Genomic DNA, 25,636 nt, shown 5'->3' with positions numbered 1-25,636 from the left:
TGAAGCGACCAAAGCAAACTCTTTCATTTCTGCCCGGCAGGATGCCCTGAGAGACACCACATTATTTCTGCAACAGAGCAGCACAATATATGACCCAAACCACAGAGAGTGTTGGTCAACTTTCCACTGCCACGACAACTGTTATGGTTTAAGTGGGAAGTGTCCCCCAAAGAATCAGGTAATGAGATATTGACATTGGAGACAATGCAGCAACCTTCAGAGTGGGGCCTGGAGAAGTGACTGGATGGTGCAGACTTTAACTTCATCCATGGATTAATCCATGGACGAGATCATAATTGACAGCATTATCAGCAGGTGCTGGAAACAGGAGGGGCTCGTTGAAGGGAGTGGGTCATGGAAGCGTGACCTGGGGACTTATCTTGATCCCCAGCTCCTTCTTCTCTGGCTCTGTCTCTCTCCTTCCCGGCTGCCATATGGGAGCACCTTTCCTCTTGCACACCCTCCCTACAATGACGCTCTGCCTCACCACAGCCCAGAAACAACAGAGACAAGGGAACATCACCTGAAACCACCAAAACTGTGAGTCAAAAATAAACCTTTATTCCTTTTAAATTGGTTATTGTATTAGCGAGCTTTTCAGTGCCATAACCAAAGAGCTGGAAAAAAAATTAAGGTAGGAAAGATTTATTTTACTCTATGGTTTCAGAGATTTCTGTTCCCGGTCCCTGTTCAGGGCCCTGTTGACTTGAGCCGGTGGTGGTGCAGTGCATTATGGTAACAGCACATGGCAGACGAGGCCTGATGGAGAGCAAGAGGCAAAGGGACAGAGAGGCTGCGCCCAGATGTCCCCAGTGACCTGATTCCTGCAAGTCCCCGCCCCCCCCCAACAGCACCAAACTGAAGACCAAGCCATATGGGCCTTTGGGACACTTAGGGTCCAAACTGTCACAGGGAGGATGCACCAGGCAAGCCTAAACTGAGAAATGCTGCAGACTGAAGGAGGCTAAGCAGCTTCGGCACACAAGTCTGTGACTCTGGACAGGACCCTTCTCCAACAAAGGACATCACTGGGGACAACTGGGGAAACACCAATAGGCTCTGGAGTTAGAGGGTAGTGACATGTCAAGTCCAAGCCTTGGTTTGAGGCTGCATCACAGCTATGCAGGAGGATGACTTCATTGGCAGACATTTTGCATTTCAAGAATTCAAGTGTTTCTTTAATGATTCCAAAGGAAACAACTTCTCAGCATATACTCTCATAAAATGCCAAGAAAGTTTGATGGGATGTGAAACAGGTGACTCCAAAGGGCTAGCAGGGCCACCCTGTCCCCCCAGGGTAGGGAGGACGTCACCAGATGCTGCTGTCCATCGGTAACAGCACAGGAGAGAAAATTTCTAGGAATCTAAAGGCACCAAACCACCAGCAGACAAACTAAAAACTCATCAAAATGGAAAGAAGTAGCAAATATGACCTAAATGTTAGTTTTCCCTTTGCAACATCAAGAAATAATACTTGAATGTTTAAATCAATGAATAGCACTTTAAGCACATTGCTTTGGAATGGGGATATGGAGTCTCCATCAAAGGAACTTCAGAGAAACGGCTAGTGATGTTATGTCTCAGAAACGAGGAAGAGGTGCAGGGGCTTGTGGGACTAGTGCTTTTCTTTACGTGTTTTTCTGTTGTATTTTATTTGGAGTCACATGGATAAAAATGTGAAAGGAATGTTGCTGAGCTAATCTTGCTGGGCAAAGACTCCATATCCCTCCAGGCATTGCTCAGCCTCCTGTCCTCATGTTGAGATTAGTGGAGGTGACAGTGTTGCTTCCCCAGGGAGGCCATGGGGAGCCAGTGAGCTTCCTGTGGCCCCTTGCTCCTCTGAGACTCCGTGTGGAGAAGACAAACCCATGAGATGGACACCACCTGGGTCCTGAGTCACCCAAGGACACACAGAGGACCTGGCTCTGCCAGGTGACACCAATGTGAGGGCAGATTGTTTTTATTCCTCCAGTACTGCCTAGACTGCTTGAGACGAGGAGAATTTTAAAAGAGCGAGGCATTGTTCTGCGGAAGGGTTAAGGAGCTTTAATGTCCTCTAGGTTCATCCAGTATGTTGTGAATCACAGGATTTCACTCTTTTTAGGGCTTAGCAGTATTTCATTGCGTGTGTGTACCATGTTTTCTTTACCCATCTGTCTGTTAGCTTGCTTCCACATCTTGGCTGTTGTGAACAATGCTGCAGTGAACACGGGTGTGCAGATGGATCTGAAAAGCTCGTTTTTGTTGGGTAGTGAGACTGCTGGATCATATAGTAGTTCTATTGCCAATATTTTGAGGACCAGGGATTTAGCTCAGTGGTTCCATCACCTGCTTTGCAAGCGCAAAGACCCGAGTTCAATCTCTGGTATCAAAAAAAATTTTTTTGAGGAACCTCTATACTGTTTTCCATAGTGATTATACAATTTACATTCCCACCAATGGGGTGGAATGGTTCTGTCCGAATCTTTATCACATTTGGTATTTTTTGTCTTTTTGATAATAGTAATTTGAGGACCAGGGATTTAGTTCAGTGGTTCCGGCGCCAGCCTCACAAGCGCAAGGTCTCGAGTTCAATCCCAGGTACCAAAAAAAACCAAAAAACAAAGTAAACAAACAAAAATAGTCATTTGAACTGGGCTGAGAGGATATTTTAGTGTGATGATTGGTGATGTGAGTATTTCTCCACACACCTGTTGCTCCTTTGTATTTCTTCTTTTGAAAAATGTCTATTTAGGGCTTTTAATTTTTAATTGGATTTTCTATTGAGTTTAGTTCTTTACATAGTCTAGATATTAATCCTTTATAAGATGAGTAGTTTCTGAATATGCTCTCCCATTCTTAGGCTGTTTCTTTACTCTGCTAAGTGGTTCCTTTGCTGTGCAGAGGCCTTTTAATTCAATGCAAAGCCATTTATCTATTTTGCCTTTTTTGCCTGGATTTTTGGATCCTTATCCAAAAAATCCTCTCTGTTTTTAAAATTACTCTCAAGATAAAAGAAAAACTTGGAAAATGAAGAAGGGTGGGGCTTTTGTTGCTGTTTTGTGGTTTAATGGGGAATAAACTTGTGCTCTGAAATGTGCAGTAAGCTGAGACCATGTGAATGAAGTCGGTCACCTGTGGGGTAGCAGCTCCTCCAAATGCAAGCACAGTGCCCAACCCACGTGCTGGCCCTGTGAGGCCAACAGCATGAATCAGTGATGAGTGAGTGACTCAGGGGACAATTTTAGACATAGGCAGGCTGACTGATTCAGAAGATGTTGACAAGGGGTGAAAAAGGGGGTCTGGACTGCATCTCCTAATCACCAGCTCTTTCCAACTGCTATTTCAGGGTGTTTTCAACACTTTAGCAAGGAGGCTCAGAAGCAGCCAAAGGTGGCCCTTATCACCCAGGAACCCAGTGACTCGGAGCACAGTGGGAGGGCTTGCGGGTTGGTAGACTGTGGAGTAAATTTAGATGCAGACCCATTTTGCATCCTTCTTTCTCTGAGTAATCTGTTCTGCCAAGTTTCCTCCTTTATAGTCAGGGACCAACCAATTACCATGAAAATCAGATGAATAAATATTGAAGAGAATGTGTTCAGCGTCTATTTTGGTGTCCTCAGAGCAAGGAAGCAGCGTTACGTTTTTAATTAAGTCTCCCATTTCCATTTTCTTTTCAGCTACAGCGATCCTCTATAGGATCAATTAAACTAGATAATCAGATCCAGCTAAAAGCCCCTTAAAAGAACAGTCATTACTAGGTATGACTTGACAAATAGTCTCAACGGTACTACAAGTTTCTCCGCCAAAATTAAGATGTCATGAATAGCAGCACTTTGGGTACTGCTTGCACGGACACCTGCTTTAACTCTGTTATTACAATGCCGCCCTTCATGTTCTACACTTTCTGCATCCAATTTGTCAGTGTATAATGAATATATTGTTAGTAGTGCACATCTTTTTAAAAAATCATTCTTTGGTCCAGAAAGGCTGAGTGAATTGAAAAATGTAATAAGCTTTGTTCTATATCATGACATACTTAAGTAGATTTTTTAGCATTTCATGTTTTTAAATACCAAATATTTTTAACTGAAATATTTGTATTTCCACAGAATTGCTTGCGTATTTTCTCTCCTATTTTCTTTTAGGCGATCATGACTGAATGCTACACAGCCCATGCAAGCAGAAGGAACCCTGGGCTAATGGTATTGAAAAACGTTGTTTGTGATTCTACATCTGCTAGGAGGTGCAATGCCTGCTCTATCTCCATCCCCCAGGAGCCTCCTTGGCGATTTAGACTCAGTTCCTAGACTGTAAGAGCCTGAGTTGATCAAGCATTCATCCAATACTTGCTGAAAACCGACTGCATACCAGGTGCTACTCCAGGAGTAGAGGGATGCTGCAATAAACAATTTTCTACCTTTATAGAGATTATGGTCTAGTGCTGCAGTCCCCAACCTTTGCAGCACCAGGGACTAGCTGAGTGGAAGAGAATTTTTCTATGGATGAGGAGAGAGGGGATTGGTTTCGGAATAATGCAAAGGAGGATGTGACCTAGAGCCCTCACATGCACAGTTCACAGTAGGGTTCTCACTCCTATGCGATTCTAGTGTCAGGCTGATCTGACAGGAGCAGAGCTCAGGTGGTGATGCCAGCAATGAGAGCAGCTATAAACAGACAAAACTTCACTCACCCACCAGCCCGCCACTCATCTCCTGGGGTGAAGCTATCATGGGCTCCCCTGGTCTAGTGGAAGGGGGAGCAAAAAATAAGCAAATTAAACCTAGACCTATATCTCTCACCGTGCTCTAAACTAAAATCAAATGGATTAAAGATCTAACTATTAAAACAGAAACACTGAACAGGCTGGAAAAGAGGTTAGGTAGAACTCTTGAAGACATTGGTATAGGAAAAGATTTTATGAACAAAACCTCAGTTGCCTGTGAACCAGCACAAACAATCAACAAATGGGATCGCTTCATATTAAAAAGCTTCTGCACAGCAAGAGAAACCACCAACAGTGTGAAGAAACAACCCACAATGTGGGAAAAATTTTCACCTGCTGTTCCACAGACAAAGGTCTACTATCTCGAATCTATAAAAAACTTTAAAAAATTAGACCTCCCAAATTTAAAGACCCAATCCAAAACTGGGCACCTGAAATGAACAGACATTTCTCACACAAAGTAGAAATATAAATAAACATATGAAAAAATGTTCAACATCACTGGCCATTCGAGAGATGCAAATGAAAACAATGCTGAGATTCCATCTCACTCCAGAAAGAATGGCTGCTATCATGAAATCAACCAATAACAAATGCTGGTGGGGCTGTGGGGAAAGAGGAACCCTGCTCCACTGCTGATGGGAGTGTAGACTTGTGTAACCACTGTGGAAATCAGTCTGGAGATACCTCAAAGAACTAGGACTGGAAGTCCCATTTGACCCAGCTATTCCCCTGCTGGATATCTTTCCCAAAGAATTAAAAGAATCATACCACAGTGATATATGTGCACCCATGTTCATAGCAGCACAATTTGTAATAGCTAAAACTTGGAAACAGCCCAATTACCCATCAACTGGAGACTGGATAAAGAAAATGTGGTGTTTTTTAAAAATGAAATGGAGTACTACTCAGCCATAAAAAATGAGAAATTAGAGAGATTTATTGCTAAATGGGTGTACATTGAGGTGATACTCTTAAGTGAAATAAACAGAACACACGTGTAAATACCAAATAGTTTCCCTAGTGTGGCAAACTGAAAGTGTAAATAAGGACTAAAAGGTATAATAGATAATGTGAAGTAGGAAGAAAAGGGGCAAAGGGGAAGGGGAAGTGGGAGGGGTAGGGGAAAGGAATTGAATTAATATGAGAAAATGGAAAAATGGAAACAAAGTCTTTGTAAACAGGGAGGGATGGAGGGGTTGAAGGGAGGGAAGGGGAATGGGGAAAAAATAAGAACCAAGAGAGTATGTAAAGGTGCAAATTTCCAATGATGAATGTCATTACATTGTATATCTAAAATGTGCCAATAAAAGGATATACAGTTAAAAAAAAAGAATCATACGACAGTGATATATGTGCACCCATGTTCATAGCAGCACAATTTATAATAGCTAAAACTTGGAAGCAGCCCAAATGCCCATCAACTGGAGATTGGATAAAGAAAATGTAGGTTTTTTTATAAAATGGAGTACTACTCGGCCATAAAAAATGAGAAATTAGAGACATTTATAGCTAAATGGATGCACATTGAGGCAATACTCTTAAGTGAAATAAAGAGGACACACATGTGTAAATACTGAATAGTTTCTCTAGTGTGAGAAACTAAAAGTGTAAATAAGGACTAAAAGGTATAATAGATAATGTGAAATAGGAAGAAAAGGGGCAAAGGGGAAGGGGAATGGGAGGGGTAGGGAAAAGGAAAAAAGAGAATGGAAAAAATATGAAAAAATGAAAAAATAGAAACAAAGTCTCTGTACATAGGGAGGGATGGAGGGGTTGAAGGGAGGGCAGGGGAAGGGGAAAAACTAAGAACCAAGAGAGATTATGTAAGAGTGCAAATTTCCAATGATGAACATCTTTATGTTGTATACCTAAAATGTACCAATAAAATTAATTATAAAAAATTAAGATATTTTACACATAAAAAACACAAATGCTTGTTTGTGATAAGTGCATTGAAGCAAAAATAAATCAGGATAAAGATATGGAAAGTATCTAGGGTAATCTGAGATAAAGCAGTTAGATCAGAGTTCCCCCGATAAGCCCTCTCTGGTGTGCAGTAAGCCTAGCTCACTCTAAGCAGTAACTATGAGAACATCACCTTGATACCCAGACCAGCTAGGCACACACGCAAAAGCAACATAGACTCCGAAAAATCCTTAAGAAAATCCAACAACGTATTTCACAGTTACTACATGTCAATACAAAGTAGCATTTGTGATAGGATCGTGACATCAGAAAAAATCTGCTGTTGTGACTCTGTATTTTAACAGATTTAAGAAAAAACCACATTATTATCTCAAAAGATGCTCCAGTGGTATTTGACGTACTTCAATAGCTATATATGATAAAAGTAGTTAGGTAATAATGTATATATAAGTTCCACTAGAGCAGAATTTTTCTTTTTAAATGGTTCATACCTACATACCAGGTGCTAAAAATGATACCTGGATTTGGTTGGCATTCAGTATATATTTGTTGAATGAATGAACGAATGAATGAATTCCTTTAAGCTGAAAAGGACAATTTTCTTCCTCCTTTCCTCCTCTTCTCCCTCTTCCTTCTCCTCTTCTCCTCCTCCTCCTCCTCTTCCTCCTCCTCCTCCTTCTCCTTCCTCTTCCTCTTCCTCTTCTTCTTCTGGTTCTTTGAAACAGGGTATCACTATGTAGCCCTGCCTGGCCTCAAACTCATGTCAGTCTTCCTGCCTCCACCTTCTGAGTGCTGGGGTTACAAGCATGCACCACCATGCCCAGATCAAACCTCCTTCTTAATGGAACAGAGTCTTGAAACCTTCCCTTTCAGGAGGGGGCAGATAAGAGTACCCCCTCCTGGTCAGTGTTTGAAGATGCCCCACACAGCGGGCCCAGGACAGGTGTAAGGATAGTTTGGCGGGCCACCAGTGGTCATGAAGGCACCACATTTCTCTTCCCACAGCAATCATTGTTGAAAAAAAGTAACTTAAATAATTTTCTGTTTACAACAGGAACTAAAATCAGACACTCTAGGAAACAGCCTAAAGGAAGAAACAGAAGAAATTTCTGGAGGAAATTTTAAAACTCTGTAAAAGATACTTTAAAAACAAAGCAAGTGGAGGCTTGGACCATGTTCAAGAATGTGATGATCTAACATTGAAAAATGTCTGCTCTTCCTGTAGCCTGATCTATACAATCAATGCAGAGCCCATCAAAATCTTAGCATGTTTTTGGTAACTTGAAAAACTGACTAAAGAAAGAATAAAAGGTTAAGAAAAGCTAAGACCACTTAGGTAGAGGAGAATTAACAGGAAGGACTCACATCACCATACGTTAAGACAGCTCCAGATCTCTAATGATTAAAACAGAACACATGAGGAACAAGCAGTCAGACCAACAGAATAGAACTAGAAGTCCAGAGGCAGACCCTAGACCAGAGAACTCAGTATGTTATAGAAGGGGCACTGAGAACAGAGGAAAAAGGAATAATTTGGTAAATAGTGACAAAACCAAAATGAGCTTACTATATGGAGACAAAAAAGTCACATTGTATTCAAAAGTATCAGCAGCTGTAATTAAAAACTAATTGTAAAAGATCAAACTATATAAATTAATAGACAAAAATATTAGAATACAGTATATTTGCAATTTATGGATAAAGGAAAATTTAGAACTCAAAACCAGAAACCAGAAAAGGAAACACTGATGCATTTGCCTATACTCCAAAGAAAGACTGCTATTTGATGAAGAACATCACAGACAAAATTACCAAATAACTAAACAAGACAATAACAACAACAAAAAAGAACAACCCCCCTAAAAAAATTCAACGAGAAAACTCAGTAAGAAAGTCAAAAGAAAAATATGGGGAAAAGATAAGAGTATAAAATTTCCAGGAGCTACCCAATATAACCTGCTAATCTGCTAATGACATGCAATCAAACAGTTGGAAATCAGACCACCAGACCTCCCTTCACTCCTTACTCCCACTCATTAGCAAAATTAGAGCAACACCGTGGAGGAAGAACAAGGCTGTGAGGTTCCTCAAGGTCTCCTAGCGTGGGCCTCCGTGGTCCAGCTACCATGGAAGCAACTGCAAACCCTTGTTAAACTAAATGTGTGCAATTCCAGGGGCCAAAAAACCCTACTGGCACCTGTCCCTATGAGGCTGTCCCGGGTACAGAAAGAAACATGCATGAGGTTTGCAGCAGCTTAGACACCCTCCCCCAGAGAGCGGAGCAAGGGAATATATCTAAGACACAGCCTTCTGGAGTAATGAGCTGATATCCAGAAAGCACCATTGACATATCTCAAAGCACCTGATGGGGTTAAAACAAAGAAATACATAGACTGCAGGCAGATTGGAAGGAAGTTGTCACGTTCATTAGGTTCCACCCATGTGGAAGTGGTTGCTTCAGTGGAAAGGAGAAAGAAACTGGACCAACACTGATATTTCAAGCAGAAGTGTGTGGGCATCTCAGTCTAGACCCCTAGGTAACAGTGCTGTTACTCACACCCAGAGAAACTGTGTTCCAGTCCAACTGGGAACTCGAGCTTCATTTCTCCTATCAGTCGTTTAAATAATTCTACCCTGCTTTTTTGTTTTCACTGGATAAGATTTAAACAATTATGGGATCTACTCAATGGTTAAATTGATGTAATTGCATTTATTAAACTGAGCACTTATTGGACTATTCCCAGGGTGAAGTAAAGCATATATGTGGACTGGAAGGTGGACCATTCAGCCCCAGTCATAGAATTATTCAGATGCAACTGTACAGCCAGGGAGGGCTAAACTCAAAACTTCTCTGAGTGGGAAAATAATTGACTAATTAATGGGGGTTTCACTTACTGGTCATCATATTTTACAAATGACACAAATATCTCAGTGATTCAACTTGTACAAATTTGATATATATTCTAAAAATCCAGGAACCAGTACTTCCCTGTCTACTGGAAATGTATCTGGAAGAAAATTCTCTCTTTAGAGATTTTTGTCTTAATAATTCTCTTTATGGCTTTATAGTTCTGTCTTTCACATTTAGGTTTTAATTCCAACCACATGTACTTCTGAATATGATATGTGAGAGGGGCCCAACTGTTTTTAAATCTCCATATAGTAAAAATTTCTGTATTTATTTATCTTAAAGGACACGAAAGTCAACACTTTTAGCCTGGGCCATTATAATTTTCCAAGTTTTATGAGTCATATGTGGCCCTGGCCACTGACAACAGCTGCCTAGCTCTGGTCTGAAGGCATAAATGCCCTGTCCCTGGCAGGCACACAGGGTAAATAGAGATGGTTCAAGGTAGGTAGGAGCCGATTAGAAGGCCCCATTCCATGCCTCACCGTTCCTTCAGGGTCCACCAGCAGCAGGTGCTTAGCCTGGCCATTGTGCATGCCCGTGAGAACGAAGGAGCCGGGGTTGGTGGTGCTCTTTCTGACCAGGAAGTCTCCATCTTTCTCCAGCAGCCCCTCTGCCTCCTTCCTGCTCATTTCCCCCTGGTACCAAGGCTCAGCTTGCAGGTCCTCCAGTATCTTGGCATCTGGGGCTCTGGGTGAGACAGGGCTGATGCACTCCACCGAGGCGGCCTTGCTCAATATGGGCCCCAGGGCCTGGTTCTTGAGAGCATCTTCAAAAGGCTCTGTCAACAACAACATTGGCCAGCAATAAGTCAATCCCAGAAAGAGCAAATCATAAAAATATAATACACGAGATGCAAACTGCAAATGCACCTCCGCCAGAGGGGGTAAAACTAGAGAATGTTGACTGGCTGGTAAGATTACAAGAGTCAGCATAATAAGGTTTAAAATCACTGCCCAAATTTTGGCATGTCTCTCTCCAGTGATTCTGCTTTCCCCCCAATAGCTGGGAGTTCTGATTTGTGCCAAGCATTCAGCCACGCCCATGGCCTAGCTATGGGGAATGACGTCATTATTGTACCCACAAGAGGCCATGAGTATTTCACAGCATCGCCCATGCTTGGAACACCAACCAGCTTCCTTAGGAAATTCTGAATAAAATCTCACAAAGTCCAGAGGAAAAAACAAAGCTACAAAGCTTAGATTTAATCCAAACCTAAATCCAGCCCACTGAATGTTTATTTTAAAATCTTTTGAGTGTCTCCTGTGTGATTTTCTGGAGGCCAGAAGCTCCATCACCTCTTAACTTTATCCATTTCCCTATAGCAACACGATTTCATTTGAATACCTGACATGGAACTTGGCTTTATCCCCTTTGGAACACACTTCCTACAGTTGGCTATCTGTGAATGGTCAAGGCTGCTCTTCTAACAGCAAGGAATACCAGTGGCAGAAGAAGTAGCCAAGCACATTTAATTAAATTTCAAAGTTCAGTTTTCCAGTAAGGTAGCATATGCAAAGCACTCTGAAAAACACACACAGTGCTATGCAACTATAGGGCATTATGATGATGATTTGGGATTATACTGCCCACCTACTGCGATGCAAGCACCACAAAGACAGAAATTCTCCCCAGGCAGAGCCACTGCTCTAGAGCCCCACATTGTTCCTAGGATGCAGTTTGGACTCCATAAGTATTCAGTGAGTGCTGTAAAACAATCCCAGTTTGGTATATGTTAGCAGAAGATGAAAAGAGAGCATGTGAAACCCATCTTGGACCTTTTTGGCAACTGCTAAATCTTTTACAGATGTGGGGATAAAAAGAGGTTAGAAATGCGGTTGGTTGGATGGAAGAAATAAAAGGTAGAAAGGAGATGAAGAAATCATAACTAACAACTATACTTCATAAGAAGACTGTAACTTCCAGGACACAGCTGAAGGCCATAAATTGACTCAATTAAGAAAGTAAGACATAGGAGTCTGGCAGTTTGTGTATGTGCGGAGGCTGCCAGCAGGATCTTGGCCAAGGAAGTTACAGGCAGCCAGGAGAAGGCCAAATCAAAGAGGGAGTCAAAAAGATTCGATGAAGGACCCATCAATGATCAAGGCCAGGCACCTGGAGGCTCAGCAAACAAAGGCCTCATTGGCCTGGAGATATTTTCTTGCCCAGATATAACATATTCATACCCTTCTAATGAATGTCTTTGTTCTGCTTAAAGTTACAATTAATGGTGCTTGCAAAAGTACACCTGCTACATACCCCAAGCTCCTATAGGTCCACTTCTACATCAAATTTTCCTGATTGTAACCCCACAGTCTGAGCTCAACTTGGCTGAGATATAGTCATTTTTAGGTGTAAAGACCCCTAGACAAAAGAGTCCCTTTTTGAACCTCTCCCCAGGTTCATTTGCTGGTGGGCTGATTTTTGCTTTTGCTCCATAATAAGCTCTTTTGCTCTGTCTTTACCTAATAAATCCTACTCATGTTTCTTTCTGGTGCATCCTGAAAATTCCTTTTCTTTTCTTTTTTCTTTTTCTTTTTTTTTTTGGTACCAGGGATCGAACTCAGGACCTTGCACTTGCTAGGCAGGTGTGATGCCACTGAGCTAAATCCCCAGTTCCCTTAAAATTCTTTTTCTCCAAAGAGGGTTAGTGATTCTGATACAGTAGAGATGGCTAAGCTTGGGAAGAGACCCTTCCCAGTGAAAAAATATTGACTAAAATTATATTTGTAGAATTTCTTTTATCCTTCTTTTTGTCTGATTATCTGGAGTGACTGAAAATTTGTATAATACTGTTTCTATACCATCGTCATCTTTGCTACCAACACCATCATCCATACATTCACTTCCCTGACAGCCTCTCCATCAGAACCAGCAGTACCATTACCACTATCGTCATCATATTCCAATCACCCTTGTCATCAACATTATCAGAGCCAACAATTACCACCACCAGTAGCATCTCTATCAGCATTGTCATCACCATTATCACCACCACCATCACCATCCTCATTTTCTTTGTTACATCATCACCACTGTCACCACCACTGCTATTATTTAGTCCTGGTGGTTCAAGATAAACAAAGCGCTGGCTCTATTTCCATAATTTTCAAAAGGTACCAGCATCTCTAAGGCCCCTTCTGCTTTCTGTCTCCTTTCCTTTGGTTTCAAGAGAAGGAGTAGAAATTAATTGGTGGGCAGAAGGTAGCTCTGGCTATTGTTTTTCTCAAATCCCAGCCAAGTACTGTACAACTCTCCTCAGGAGCCTGGTAAAATGACAAAATTATATATGAAAAATGGCTGCAGCTGGAAGATAACGTGACAACTGAAGTGGAGGCTTTGAAGTTCCACCACTTCAATCTGCAACTTGGGAAAATGGCTTCATAGTTCTTGAGCTGTTTTCACATTTTTTAAATTGAAGGGATTGGATTAAGTGATCTGTAATGTACATCAAATATTGAGTTTCAACAGCTCTTCTGGCTCAGGCACTTTTTGTTAAAATGGGAGTCCTTAGTGTCTGTGAAGAGCAGAGTGCAGTTGTCACAATGCTGCCTGCAAGTGTCATGCCCTTGTCTTCACCCACATAAGAAGAGCAAGTGCTGGACCAGAAAGGCTGCCTTATGGTAAAGTCACTTAACCTCTAGGATTCTGTTTCCACTTTCATAAAATAAAGACAGCAAGAATAATTATAATGTTTACCTGTAGGGTGGTTGAGGAAATTTAATAAAATAACAAGTGCCTAACATAGCAGAAACTTATTCAGTACTCATCTCCTTTCGCACCCTCCTCATCCTGTCATGTTCTCAAGGGATTAAAAATTTCATTAGCTTTGAAGCTCTTCCAATTCTTTAAAAAACAATTTACACTTTCATTCCATTTCAGCTTGCAAATGATTTAATTTTCCCAGTCTGCAGGGCAAACAAAAGTCTGTGGTCCATATGCCACTGTATTGCCTTCTATAGTAGATTCCCATCACTTTCCTTGTCCTGTTTCATCACTTGGGAAAGCACTTCTCACTAGCTGATAATAGTTAGTTGTTTATTTAATTCCGGTACAGTAGGGATTGTTTTGTTTTCCTGTATATCTTCAGTAAACAGAAAAGCATTTGACACATGATAAATGGTTAATACATTCTGGTGAGCAGGAAGAGGAAAAGAGAGAATGAGAGAAAAATGAGAGAGCAAAGAGGAAGGGAAAGAACATGTATAAAAGAGAAGTGTGTTGCAATTTCTTGTTTATATTTATGTTGGTCTTATTTAGTAGGTGGGGAGCTGCGTGAATATGGGTCATTTCATCTTAGTATCCTTAGCAAATAGTGCATTAGTTGTTGTGTGACAGCATGCTGATATTTAAGTAAATAGATAAATGAATACACTCGTTTGTATAGACTGTTTGTCTCAATACATCTTTGCAGGTCTTTAAGAGGAAAATCAACTTCAAAAAGAGAGGGAAGTTGGCTCTACCTCTTGACTGCAAAAAAGGATGTGTAATCCCCATTGTAGCCCAGAACAGTGCAGCTAATCATCACTGTGAGTCAAAACCCTGCTAGCAGAAAACTCAGTAATTGCAAGTGTAAAAAGCAACTTCGGAAGAAAAGAAAATGAGAGACAGGTGGAGGCCTACTCATGTCAAAGAGGTCTTTCCGTGGGCTGCTCTCCACGCTGCTGGCCATGGCTGGTGGGGCCTGCGGGGGCATGTGCTGGGTGTTGACATAGGTGGGCCCTTCTCCCAGGGTGGGCACAGGTGCTTTCCCTTCCGGTGTGCTGTAGATGTCCAAGGACCCTGCAACAAGAAAATGACCTTTTATTCTTAGAATGGTCACATCCCTCAGGCTTCTGTGATTGGGCAACCCAGCAAACCTCCTCAGAAAATTCTTCTTGCCAAGAAAAACCCATCAGTTACATTTTCCTCTTCTAATCCCATACCTGCTATGTCCTGGTGTCTTAGTCACTGTCCAAGTCGCTGGGGCAAAATGCCCCAAACCCACAATTTAAAGGAGGAGAGCTTTATTTTGGCTCATGTTTTTAGTTCATAGTTGGCTGGCTCCAAGGCAAGATGGCGTGGCAGAGGGGCAGAGTAGAGAGAAAGCTGTTCACATCTCACCAGGAAGCAGAAAGGAAGGGAGAAGCCAGGAGGGAGATACGCCCTCCAGGTCACACCCATAGTGAACAACCTCTTCTGACTGGACCCCACCTACTAGCAGTAGGTCAGTCATACCCCGCATTGCCCAATCATCTTCCAAAGAGCTGAGCCTTTCTGGGCCATTTTCTATCTAAACATGATACCTGATGAGGATGCTTCCCAGTTCTTCCTGTCAAAATGGAACCTCCCAGCCAATGTCAGGGTGGACACCATGCTGGTTAGAAGCCTTGCCAAAGATTCTGGGCCACAATGCCCCAGGACCTTGCTAGCAGGCAGAAGATGGTCCGTTCTTCTCTTCCTTTCCAAATACTCCAGGATCCAATGACTGAGCAGAGGACCCATAAGCCTTAGTTTCCCGGCTCTTTTGTTACATGTTAATGAATGCTTTATGAATTCCGGACCATCTCCTAAGCACGGAGACACCTTCCCCACAGAGCACAGCTGCTGCCCTGACGGGAGTCTAGGGTAGGCTCAGGGTGGAGAAGTCTCTCCTCTGAGGCAGTGAGCTTCCCCGTGGGACTTCTTAGCTGGCTGAAGGGGTTCTAAGGCCAGACTTAGGGTACTGACTGTTCTGTCCCCCAGACGTGGAACAAAAGGTGTTGCCCAAGAATGCCTGCTTGGATCATTCATTCTATTTGAGCTCTGTCTCCAAGCCACTTACATAAGCATCTCCAGGAGAATGCCCCAGGACATGTACATTTCTGGAAAGAGAGTGCATTTCATACCCCAGGGGTGGTGATATGTCACAGCAGAGCTGGCAAGAGTCAGTTTGCAGCTTTTTAAAAATCTTCCCCAAGAGCCTGTTGCTGGATGTCTGCCAGCATGCCACCAACTCCCAGCCAGTTTATGAGACAGTGAGGTATTGTTCTAGTCCCTCTCACTGGGGACGTATCCTGCAGAATCAGGAACTGTGTTTTGACTCTTCTTCTTACATGCAGTATTTACATTTAAGAGGCTGTTTCTCGATCACCTGTCCTTTTTTATCAACTGCTATTTGCAGTTTACAGGTTTCTATATATTGCAAACAAACCTATGTTTCAAAAAGAATTTCACAAACTAATTTCAAAAAGGATAAGATCAAAAGCCCATAAATGACCTTCTTGCCAGTCTTTCCAACTGCAAATGACAGCAGGTGCTGGGCCAGACAGATTGGTATATGTCCCAGTGGCACTTTGAGTTCGTGTTTGTCTGAGGAAGGGCTACTAGCAAATTAATGAGTGTTGCTAATATTTGTTCTATGGAAAAACATTTACTGTTTTCCAATAAGGATTTGAAACCTATTGAGAGTTATGAGTCTCACATTCTGGCCAGGGGTCATTTGTTCTGGTGAGTCTGCTGAGTTCTGTGTCCTAGACCTGGGTGCAGTAACTTGAAAATATACCAAAAAAAGAACTTTTTAAATAAGCCTGACATAATTTATAATAAAGTAAATATCTAGCAGAAATAATGTGCCCTCGTTAGTCTCTAACAATTATATCTATGCATGCATATGTTATATGAATTCATTTAAATGTATGCAGGACAGAGGTGAATAGCTCAGGGTGAAAAAAAATACCTGCAGTAAAAATAAATCTTTGATTTGCTCTTTCTAGCCAATTTTGAGGCAAAGCCACATGGCTTTAGTCAGGCCTTACATTTCATTTCCTGGACTAGTATTGGGGTCTTTCTTCAGCTGGGAAAAACAAGACATGACATTCTTTCACACGGAGAAAATTTGAGAAACTTACTGTTATACGCTCATTGGCACAAATGCTCTATAATGAAGGGATAAAACTTAAAGTTCAACCAATAAATGGCTGAATTTATATTCATAGAGGAATCATTGGATCCACCTCATTCAGACCTTACAGACTTAGTAGCAGGCCCTCAGAGAAGGGGGAAATTTTTAAATTAGAAGAAATTTTTAAAGGATAGATTAGACAGACGGATAGATGGATGGATGGCTCCATTAATTGATTGATCAATCAATGGAAGGGAGGAAGGAGAAAAAGGAAGGAGAGAAGGAGGGAAGAAATGAGGGAGGAAAGAGAAATGAAGGCATACACTTATTTGTATATTAATAACTAGAAAATGAAGGCTTATGTGAACAGTTAATAGTTTTAGATAATTGTAAGTAAACTTTATAGTTATATGTGAATATATCTAAATAACTTTTAGATATCTATATCTAAACTAGATATAGTTCCACCTAATTAGATACTTCAATCTAAGTTATTTTTAGCCTGTGATAAGTGTGTTGTTCAATTTGCTAAGACATGGATGTGTCGTGCTAACATGCTCAGGGCCTAGGAGGGACTCCCATCCCTGGCACCGCTTCTGCTATCACCCCAGCTGAGGAAGGTGTCTAAACTCCTCCTAATGCTACCCCTGAGCTGGGGGTGGAGGGAAGGAAGAGGGGCGAGACAAGGAAGGAAAGGTAACAATTTCCTGTGGAGGCACTGGGGCTCGCCTGCCGGCGGAGCTCAGAGCTCTTTGGGATAAAACACACTTGAGAGCTGCCTTTCCAACTCCACTTTGAAATGAGTGCAGGTGCGGGGGATTATCAGTTCCTCAGCAACCCTGCACCAGGGCAGAGGAGGCTGTAGGAGGTCAGCCTCCAGGGTGCAGAAGGACTTTAATGCTGACTGGTGTGAACTGACTGGTGCCTTGGGAAGCACAGGAGCCACATTGCTGTGTCTCCATGGTCTCATCAGGGTTCCACAGCACATATTCCCAGGCGCCCAAGGTGTTGCTCACAGGAAGAGGTAACCCACTGGTGAGCACCTCCCTTGTTCCAGATGTGTTTTGTGAGTCTCACCTTGCCTGCTGGGTGCTTTCGGCCAGTCTTCACCAAACGCATCTCCCAGATGTCTTCCTTGGTAATAAGTTTGCTCTTTTCCTGCAAACTACAGATAGGTATAAATACAAAGAAACAAAAGAGAATTATCCTCTTTTCATTCCCCGTCTTTAAAAGGCATAGTGTAAACCAGGCCCAGTGATGCACACCTGTAATCCCAGCACTCTGGAAGGCTGAGACAGGAAGATCACAGGTTGGAGCCCAGCCTGGGCAATTTAGCAACTTAGGGAGACTCTGTCTCAAAAATAAAAATTTTAAAAGGGCTGGGGATGTAGCTCAATACAAAGACCCTCGGTTCAATCCCCAGTACCCCCCCCCCAAAATTAGATGTGATACTGATGGGCTGATTGCATCCTATTATACCCACTTTTCTCCTCATGCCTCACAGTTCACATTAAAATTTAACAAATAAGTTTGTGTGGGTGCAAGGGAAAAGCAGCTTTCTCATCAAATCCCATATGCTGCTCCTGTTTTACATGATGCCCATGACCTATCTGTGACCATAAAGTGAGTCCTTCCATAAGTAGTCACTTCACTCAAAATACCCTAAAGTGACCTTCAACTATAGTATCTGTGAACCATCACCCTTTTCCCACCAACACACACCCACAGTCATTTACACTCAAGGGAGTCCACCCCACGAAGCCAGGAAATTCCCTCTGTCAGATCTCTTATTTCAATGTTATTTTGTCATTTTTATTGATGCAATTAATATTTGCATAAGAAGGCACTGTTAAAAAGTTTCTAGGGCTGGGGTAAAGTGCTTGTCTAGCATGCATGAGGCTCTGGGTTCAATTCCCAGCATCACAAAAAAGGAAAAAATTAATCATATAACAAGATAGAGATATCATAAAGTTAGATAGAAATTTTGAGTTAAAGGGAAATTTTTTAGCTGGAAGGGAATGAAGAAAATAGAGAAATGCATTCTCATAATTTAAAAGCCCTTTTCAGAGGGCTTTAAAAAATCTTGAAATTCCTCGTCTTCTCATTAAGAGTACAATATTATGGGATATGTACTAGGGTTGAGAGGACTCCTCAGACTTGTATTTTAAGATTTACAATATAACCCTAAGGCACTTGGCTGATGCATTGTGATATTAAACAAAAGCCTCTCTTATTTGTGTGCTTTGTGAATTCCAATGAAAGAAAGTTTGTGTGGTTGTGTCAAAAATTAAATGGAATGTCAGCCTGAAATAAAACTGAAGAAAATGCAATGAAGTTCAGAGAGCCTCCATCCAGGGAGAAAGGCATGAGACTTACTTGGGCTGAATCAGGAGGATGGGGTCTGGTTTTCAGTCGAGCATCAAGAAACCCCCCTGGAGGAGGCATCTTGCTGGGAATGCTGTTGTAGTATGGGTGGTCTGGGCCTTCTCCCTCCTCTTCAGTCCAGGGCTCATCCAGACTCTGCATTCTGTTAAAAGATTTTCAAGGGCTTTTAGCAAAAGTTGAGCTTGCAGGCAAACCCAGAAAATCTAACATCAGTAACTGTTATGGTTCAGATATGCTTAAGTGTGGCACTCCCCATACCCACCAAAGATTCCTCTGTTGTCAGCTTGGTCCCTAGGGTGGCAGTGTTGCGGGGGGGGGGGGGACTTTGAGAGATGAAGCCTAGTAGGAGTTCATAGGTAGTTGATGGCATATCCTTAGAAGGCACTAAGGGACCCAAGTCTTCTCTGGTTTCCTCTTTCAAGAGGTTATCTCACTTTTACATGTTCCCACCAATGCTGTGATGTGGCCAGAAGGATCCTCATCAGAGCTGAGTGCATGCCAACACTATGCCCTGGCACCTCAAAACGGTGGGCTAAACAAACATCCTTTCTTTATAAAGTTAGCTTGCCTCAGGTATATTGTTATGGTAATGAAAAATGAAATAACATAGTACTGATTACCAAGAAAAGAGAGTTTAGGCTCTGCCACTCTGCCATTTTATCTCTTGAGCACATGAAAATCAGAGGAGTGGTTTCACCAAAATCTCTGCCCTACTCAGTGTTCTACCCAGTGGGAAATTCCAGTCAGATGCAAGACAAGCCCTTTTTGTAAAGCACATTTTAACTGACAAAAACAAATTTTTGCCTAAAAATAAACCAAGTCCTCAAGGTACAGATACACATGTCAGCAAGTATTGAAATTTATGTAAAATAAAATCAACTTCAAATGAAGACTGAGTGACCTCAGGGGAAATGGCAGAGTAAGGACCTTTGAAAATTATCTCCCATGAAAGCAACAAAAGCAAAGCATTGACCAGAATCAAGTTTTTCAGAATCCTGAAAATTAACCAAAAGCTTACAGCAACCCAGAAATGTTTATTTTAAAACAACGTGTGAGGACAGTATCTTTGTGGCATTTTCAATTGCCTTTTTTCCATCCTATGGTAGCCTTGAAACTGACAACCTTCAATCACAGTGAAAATCAGTGCACAGTCCACAGAAGCAAGTAGAACAGCTCTGAGGTGACTTCAAAGCCTCATTCCCAGAGAGCTGTCATCATTTCACTTTTTTGATCCATCCTTGAAAGACTCAACTTATTAAATTTATTTTAAGTAATACATAATAATGCTGTATATTTATGGGGTAGAGTATGATAATCAGATACATTTCTACAATATGTAATGATAAAATCAGAGTAATTAGCATTTCTTTTTCCTTAAACATTTATCATTTCTTTGTGTTTGGCAAGGCTATCTTTATTTGACCTGACTCTGAGCTTTTTTTGAGACAAAAAAATTTCCTTCCCTACAGGTATTTGTCAAAAACAATTAGAGGCAATTGTTTAACATTATAGCTCACTGAAGCAATGGGTAACATTTGGGTCATGCAGTAGGCTAATGGAGATGCCTAAAAGAAAAAAACTGGAAATGGGTTTTCTGTGGAGATTTTAATAAGCTCCAAACTGTTCTCGGGAAGCTGGAAGGCTACATACACCATGAATGTCTAGGGCTGTGTTCATGCTGAGTTGTGTGTCTGTTCAGGACAGATATGAGAGGACCCCAAGTTTTCACCTCTGGATGATCCTGAAATCCTGAACCAGCAGAAAGTGAAGGCCAACACAGAGCTGTCAACTGGCTGCATGTTGAGAGAGTGCCCCAGCACACACACACACACACACACACACACACACACACACACACACACACTACCACCACCTTCAGGAATGACAGGGGACTTAGTAGTTCCAGACATTTAAGGGACGATTTATCTAACTATTAGCAAAGTAATATGAGTAACCAAGAAGAGCCATCTGTAGATATATATGACAAAGAATATAGATTTTATGATCTTGGTTCAGAAAAATCACTAAAATATACAACCACAACAAATTATGAAAGAGGGGAGAATTCTTGTTCAAAGTTACCACATTATATTATTTAAATTTCCAGTTTCAGGGGCCAGGGATTCAGCTCAGTGGTTCTGGAGCCTCCCGTGCAAGTGCAAGGTCCCGAGTTCCATCCTCAGTACCAAAATAAATAAATAAATAAATAGAATTTCCAGTTTCAGAAAAAAAAATGAAATATATAAACAAGAAAGGATAATCAATCAATGGACAATGTCGCTGAGAAAACTCAGAATTTGAAGTTAGTAAACAAAATCTCTAAATTAACTACTCTAAGTATGTTCAAAGAACTAAAGAAACAAGGTCTAAAAAACTAAACATGAGAATGATGCCTCATAAAATAGAGAATATCAATATAGACATAGAAATAATTTTAGAGCCAAATAAAAATTTTAGAGTTGAAAATTCTAATAACTGAGTTGTTTAAAAATTTATTTAAGAATCTTAATAGTAAGTTTGCACTGGCAGAAGAAATAATGACAGAACTTAAAGACAGGTCAATTGAGATTAACTAGTCAGAGGAACAGAAAGAGAAAATAACTAAGAAAGATGAACAGAGCCTCAGAGACTTGTAAGACACAGGAACATATACATAATTGGGTCCCCAAAGGAAAAGAGAGACAGAGAAGGGCAAAAAAAAGTATTTGAAGACACAATAATGAAGAAAATTCAAACATTTGAAGAAAAAAATTACCCAATGGCAGGAGAAAATCCTAACTTAACAGTACTTGCATTAAATATAAAGCTTTAAACACTTCCAATGAATGCCAGGGGTTGACAGAATGGACAAAATGATAGACAATGTTTTCTATAAGGGATATACTTTAGAAAAAAAAAACGATAATAGACAAGTCAACAATAATACTTTGAGACACGAATGCCGCTTTCAACAATAGCTAAAACAACTAGACATCAGAACTGGAAACAGAAGTTTTAACAAAACAATGAACCAACTAGACCTAAGGAACATCTACCGAACACTCCACCTAAAAAATAGCCTAATAAAAATTCTTCTGAGTACAAACGGAACGTTCTCCAGGATAGATCACACATATATGTTAACCCATGATATAGGACTCAAAAATTTTAAAAGACTGAAATTATACAAAGTATATTTTCAGATAATAATGAAATCAATACCAGAAGGAATTTTTCAGGATTCACAAAATGTAGAAATTAACCTATTGCTAAATATAGATCAATAAAGAGATCATGAAGGAAATTAGAAATTTCTTTGAGATGAATGAAATTTAAAACAACATACCAAAACTTGTGGAATAAAGTAAGAAAAAATGCTTAGAGAGAAACACTTATCCAATAAAATACCCAATGAAAAAAGAAAGATCTCAAATCAAAACCAATCATCTACCACAAGAAATTAGAAAAAGAAGAGTAAACTATGCCTAAAGGAAGCAAAAGAGAGAAAATATAATTAAAGTGGAAATATATAAAATTGGCAATAGAAAAATAATAGGGAAAATTAATGAAACCACGCATTGATTCTTGCAAAGATCAACAAAATTGTCAAATCTCTGGCTAGACTGACCAAGAAATAAGAAATCTCAAATTACAAAAAGCATTACTACCAACCACACAAAAATAAAAAGCAAGTATATGAGAAACTATGAACAATTGTATGCCAACAAATTAAATATTAGGTAGTATGGAAACAATCCTAGAAAGACTCAAACTACCAAAACTGATTCAAGAAAAAGTAGAAAATCTGATTAGGACTGTAACAAGTCAAGAGTTTGAAATAAAAAAAAACTTACCCTCCAAGAAAAGCTCAGGATCATATGGCTTCCTACTAGGTTCTAACATTTATAGGAAAATAAACAGCAGTTCTTCACAAACTCTTCTGAAAAATCGTAGAGAAAGCAATACCTCCAAACTCAATCTAGAAACCAGTAATACCCTGATAGCAAAACTAGACAAAGACACCAAAAGAAAAGAAAACTGCACATCAATATCTCTTATGAATATGGATGAAAAAATTCTCAATAAAATCCTGGTCAACCAAATTTGGAAACATATAAAGAATTATACATGATGACAAAGTGGGATTTACCTTAGGAATGCAAAGTTGGTCCAACATGAAAAATCAACTAATGTAACCTGAGTGCGGTGGTGCATGCCTGTTCACTCAGCACTCTGGGAGGCTGAGATGCAAGAATCACCAGTTTGTGACCTGCATAGGTAACTAAGCAATCTAGCAAGATTGTGTCTCAAAATAAAAATTTATAAGAAGTGCTGGGGATTTAGCTGAGTACAAAGGTCCCTGCGTTCAATCCTAGGTACCACAGAAAAATCAAAGTACTATATGATGTCAGTATGATAAAAAAGTAATACCACATAATTACTTCAATATATACAGACAAATCATTTGAAAAAAATCCACCATTTTTACATGATAAAATATTCAACCAACTGGAGATTCAGAGGCACTTCTGGTAAAAGCATCTGTGAAAAGCCCAAAGCTAATATCATAGCTAATGGCAAAAACTAAATTCTTTCCTGTTAAGATTAGGGACATATCAAAGAAGTTCCTTCTTGTCTCTATTGGAGGTTCTGGCCCAAGAGATGAGATAATAAAAAGAAATAAAGACATCCATATGAGAATGGAAGATGAAAAATATCTTAAAGGATCCACAAAGAAGCTGTTAGAGCTAATAAGTGAATTGAAAAAGCTGATGGATACAAGATTAATATGTAAAAATAAATTTATAAATCAACACAAAAATAATTTTTATTTCATATATTAACAATGAAAAATATAATTAATGAAGAATTCCATTTGTTGTAGCATCAAAGAAGAATAAAATATTTAAGAAAAAATTTACCAAAACAAGTGTAAGGCTTGTTTGTACACCTAAAATTATAAACCATGTTGAAAGAATACAGCCCACAAAATGGGAGAAAATAGTTGGTAATCATATATCTAAAAGGAAAGATGTATCCAGAATATAAAAATAACTCCTACAACTCAACAACAAAAGACAACCTAGTCTTTAAAACTAGGGTAAGGATTTGAGCAGCTATTTTTTCAAAAAAGACATTCAAATGGCTAATAAGCACATGAAAAGATATTTTACATCATTAATCATAAGGAAGACACAAATCAAAATCGTAACTAGAGACCATTTCATCCCCTCTATAGAGTAGTAATCATCAAAAAGATGGACAACTACAAATGTTGGTGAGAACATGAAAAAATTGGAATCCTCTTACGTAGGTTATGAGAATATAAAATGGTGCAGCCAACTGGAAAATAGCATGGCAGTTTGTCAAAAAGCTTAGCACAGGTCCGGCTCGCCATGCCCACCTGCGACCAGCGAGATGGTGAGGACCCCTGGGCACGCCCACCAGCCGCCAGCATAGCCACATGGGTGCCTGCAACACACCCCCACCACCCCACCCCCGCCTCTGGCCTCTTGGCTGTGCAGCTACCTGGTTCCACACTACAGAGTCACAGGGGGACATAAAGGTCATTGTCCTGAGCTCCAGAAGGGAACAACAGAGAGAGGGCCTCTCTCGGGCTCCCTGATGAAAACTGAAGCGCACTGGAAAAGTGAAGAGAATCTCTACAATAAAGGCACACCAGATCACCGTACTTGGTAAGTTGGAGGGATCATCAGCTCCCATCAGAACATGACTGTCTTCAGGGGAAAGGCAGCTGGAACTTGCAGTAGAACCTTGCAGAGTTCAACCCTGCAGGAGGACAGGGAGCTCAACTTGGGACTTCCAGCCAGAAATCTGCCTGAATCTCACTGGTCTGCGGCTGGCTTGCTGACACTCATTGACTTATACCTGCACACTGCTGCCCACATTGTCTATTGTGATAGCAGGTCCTTCATTTTTATCTTTTATTTGTTATTTTCAAAATTATCACTATTTTTTCGCTCTTATTTTTAATTTTTTCTTTTTCTACTCTTTTGAAATTTTTATTTTTCTCTTTTTTCTTTCTTTTCTCTCTTTCTCTCTCTCTCTCTCTCTCCCTTGCTCCCTTGCTGTCCCACATTGTTCTTCATCTCCCTTTGTATTCCTGTTCTGGCCCTAATTCATACTTCTTCTTTATTTTTCTTTTCTTATCTCTTTCCTTCTCTCACCTGTGTCCTCTGGCCTCACTGCTAACCTTCCCCTATGCTTCTACCTACCTATCCTTCCCTCCCCAACTCCTTCTAATTCCCCATCCTGAAGGGTAAACTTTCTATATTGAAGAGTTTATTCACTATAAACGTATGTTGAGTTGGTCCTTGATTTTGATTTAACTCACACAGTTAAAGGTGATAGATTAATAACTACCACAAATTGTCATTTTCTACGAGGTACTTGATGCTACTGTGTTGCTGATTGTATCACTTGGGCTAAGGTGCTGTGATTGATCTAATCAGTGGTCCTTCCTGGTATAATGAAAAAGAGCCTCAGAGCCACTAGAGACTCAAAACCTAAAGACCAGCTATATCTGGAAGACACCTCTGAGAAGCAATCATTCCATCAGGGTTCTAAATACATCAATAAAGACAATTACAATAAGCAACTTCAAAGGATCAACCCAGGAATTAAACTAAGGACAGTACCAAAAAACAATGAGAAGACATTTAAGCAAGGCACAAACTCAGACTTCCACCCCACAAAAGGCAAATTCTGGGGGAAATGAGGTGGAAAAGTCTGATAACCACCTGGACACCCTGAACTGATAGCACAGAAAGTAACAAAACTGATGAATGAGGCTCTAGAAAAATTCAAACCAGAAATAATCTCCCAGATAACTATAGAGATGGTGAGC

At 40.5% G+C, this 25,636-nt stretch overlaps 1 protein-coding gene across 2 annotated transcripts in view; it reads right to left on the bottom strand.

The window, feature by feature from the left end:
* Positions 1–25,636, bottom strand: part of Shc3 (SHC adaptor protein 3) — a 175,310-nt gene that overhangs the window by 26,306 nt on the left and 123,368 nt on the right. The window contains exons 8-11 of one of the 2 annotated variants that reach the window (XM_004851323.4): positions 18,781–18,931; positions 17,482–17,569; positions 14,166–14,324; positions 10,028–10,323 (exon numbers count right to left, since the gene is read on the bottom strand). In XM_004851323.4, coding sequence (XP_004851380.1) covers positions 10,028–10,323; positions 14,166–14,324; positions 17,482–17,569; positions 18,781–18,931 — 694 coding nt within the window. The remainder of the gene's footprint in view (positions 1–10,027; positions 10,324–14,165; positions 14,325–17,481; positions 17,570–18,780; positions 18,932–25,636) is intronic. The other variant, XM_021263727.2, reaches the window with a different exon arrangement.

Source organism: Heterocephalus glaber, unplaced genomic scaffold (assembly GCF_053883595.1).
Source record: "Heterocephalus glaber isolate CG9 unplaced genomic scaffold, H.glaber_assembly_v1.0 deba00000621, whole genome shotgun sequence".
NCBI classification, from domain to species: Eukaryota; Metazoa; Chordata; class Mammalia; order Rodentia; family Bathyergidae; genus Heterocephalus; species Heterocephalus glaber.
Note: the sequence above shows the minus strand (reverse complement) of the source record. Positions and strands in the feature narration are given on the sequence as shown.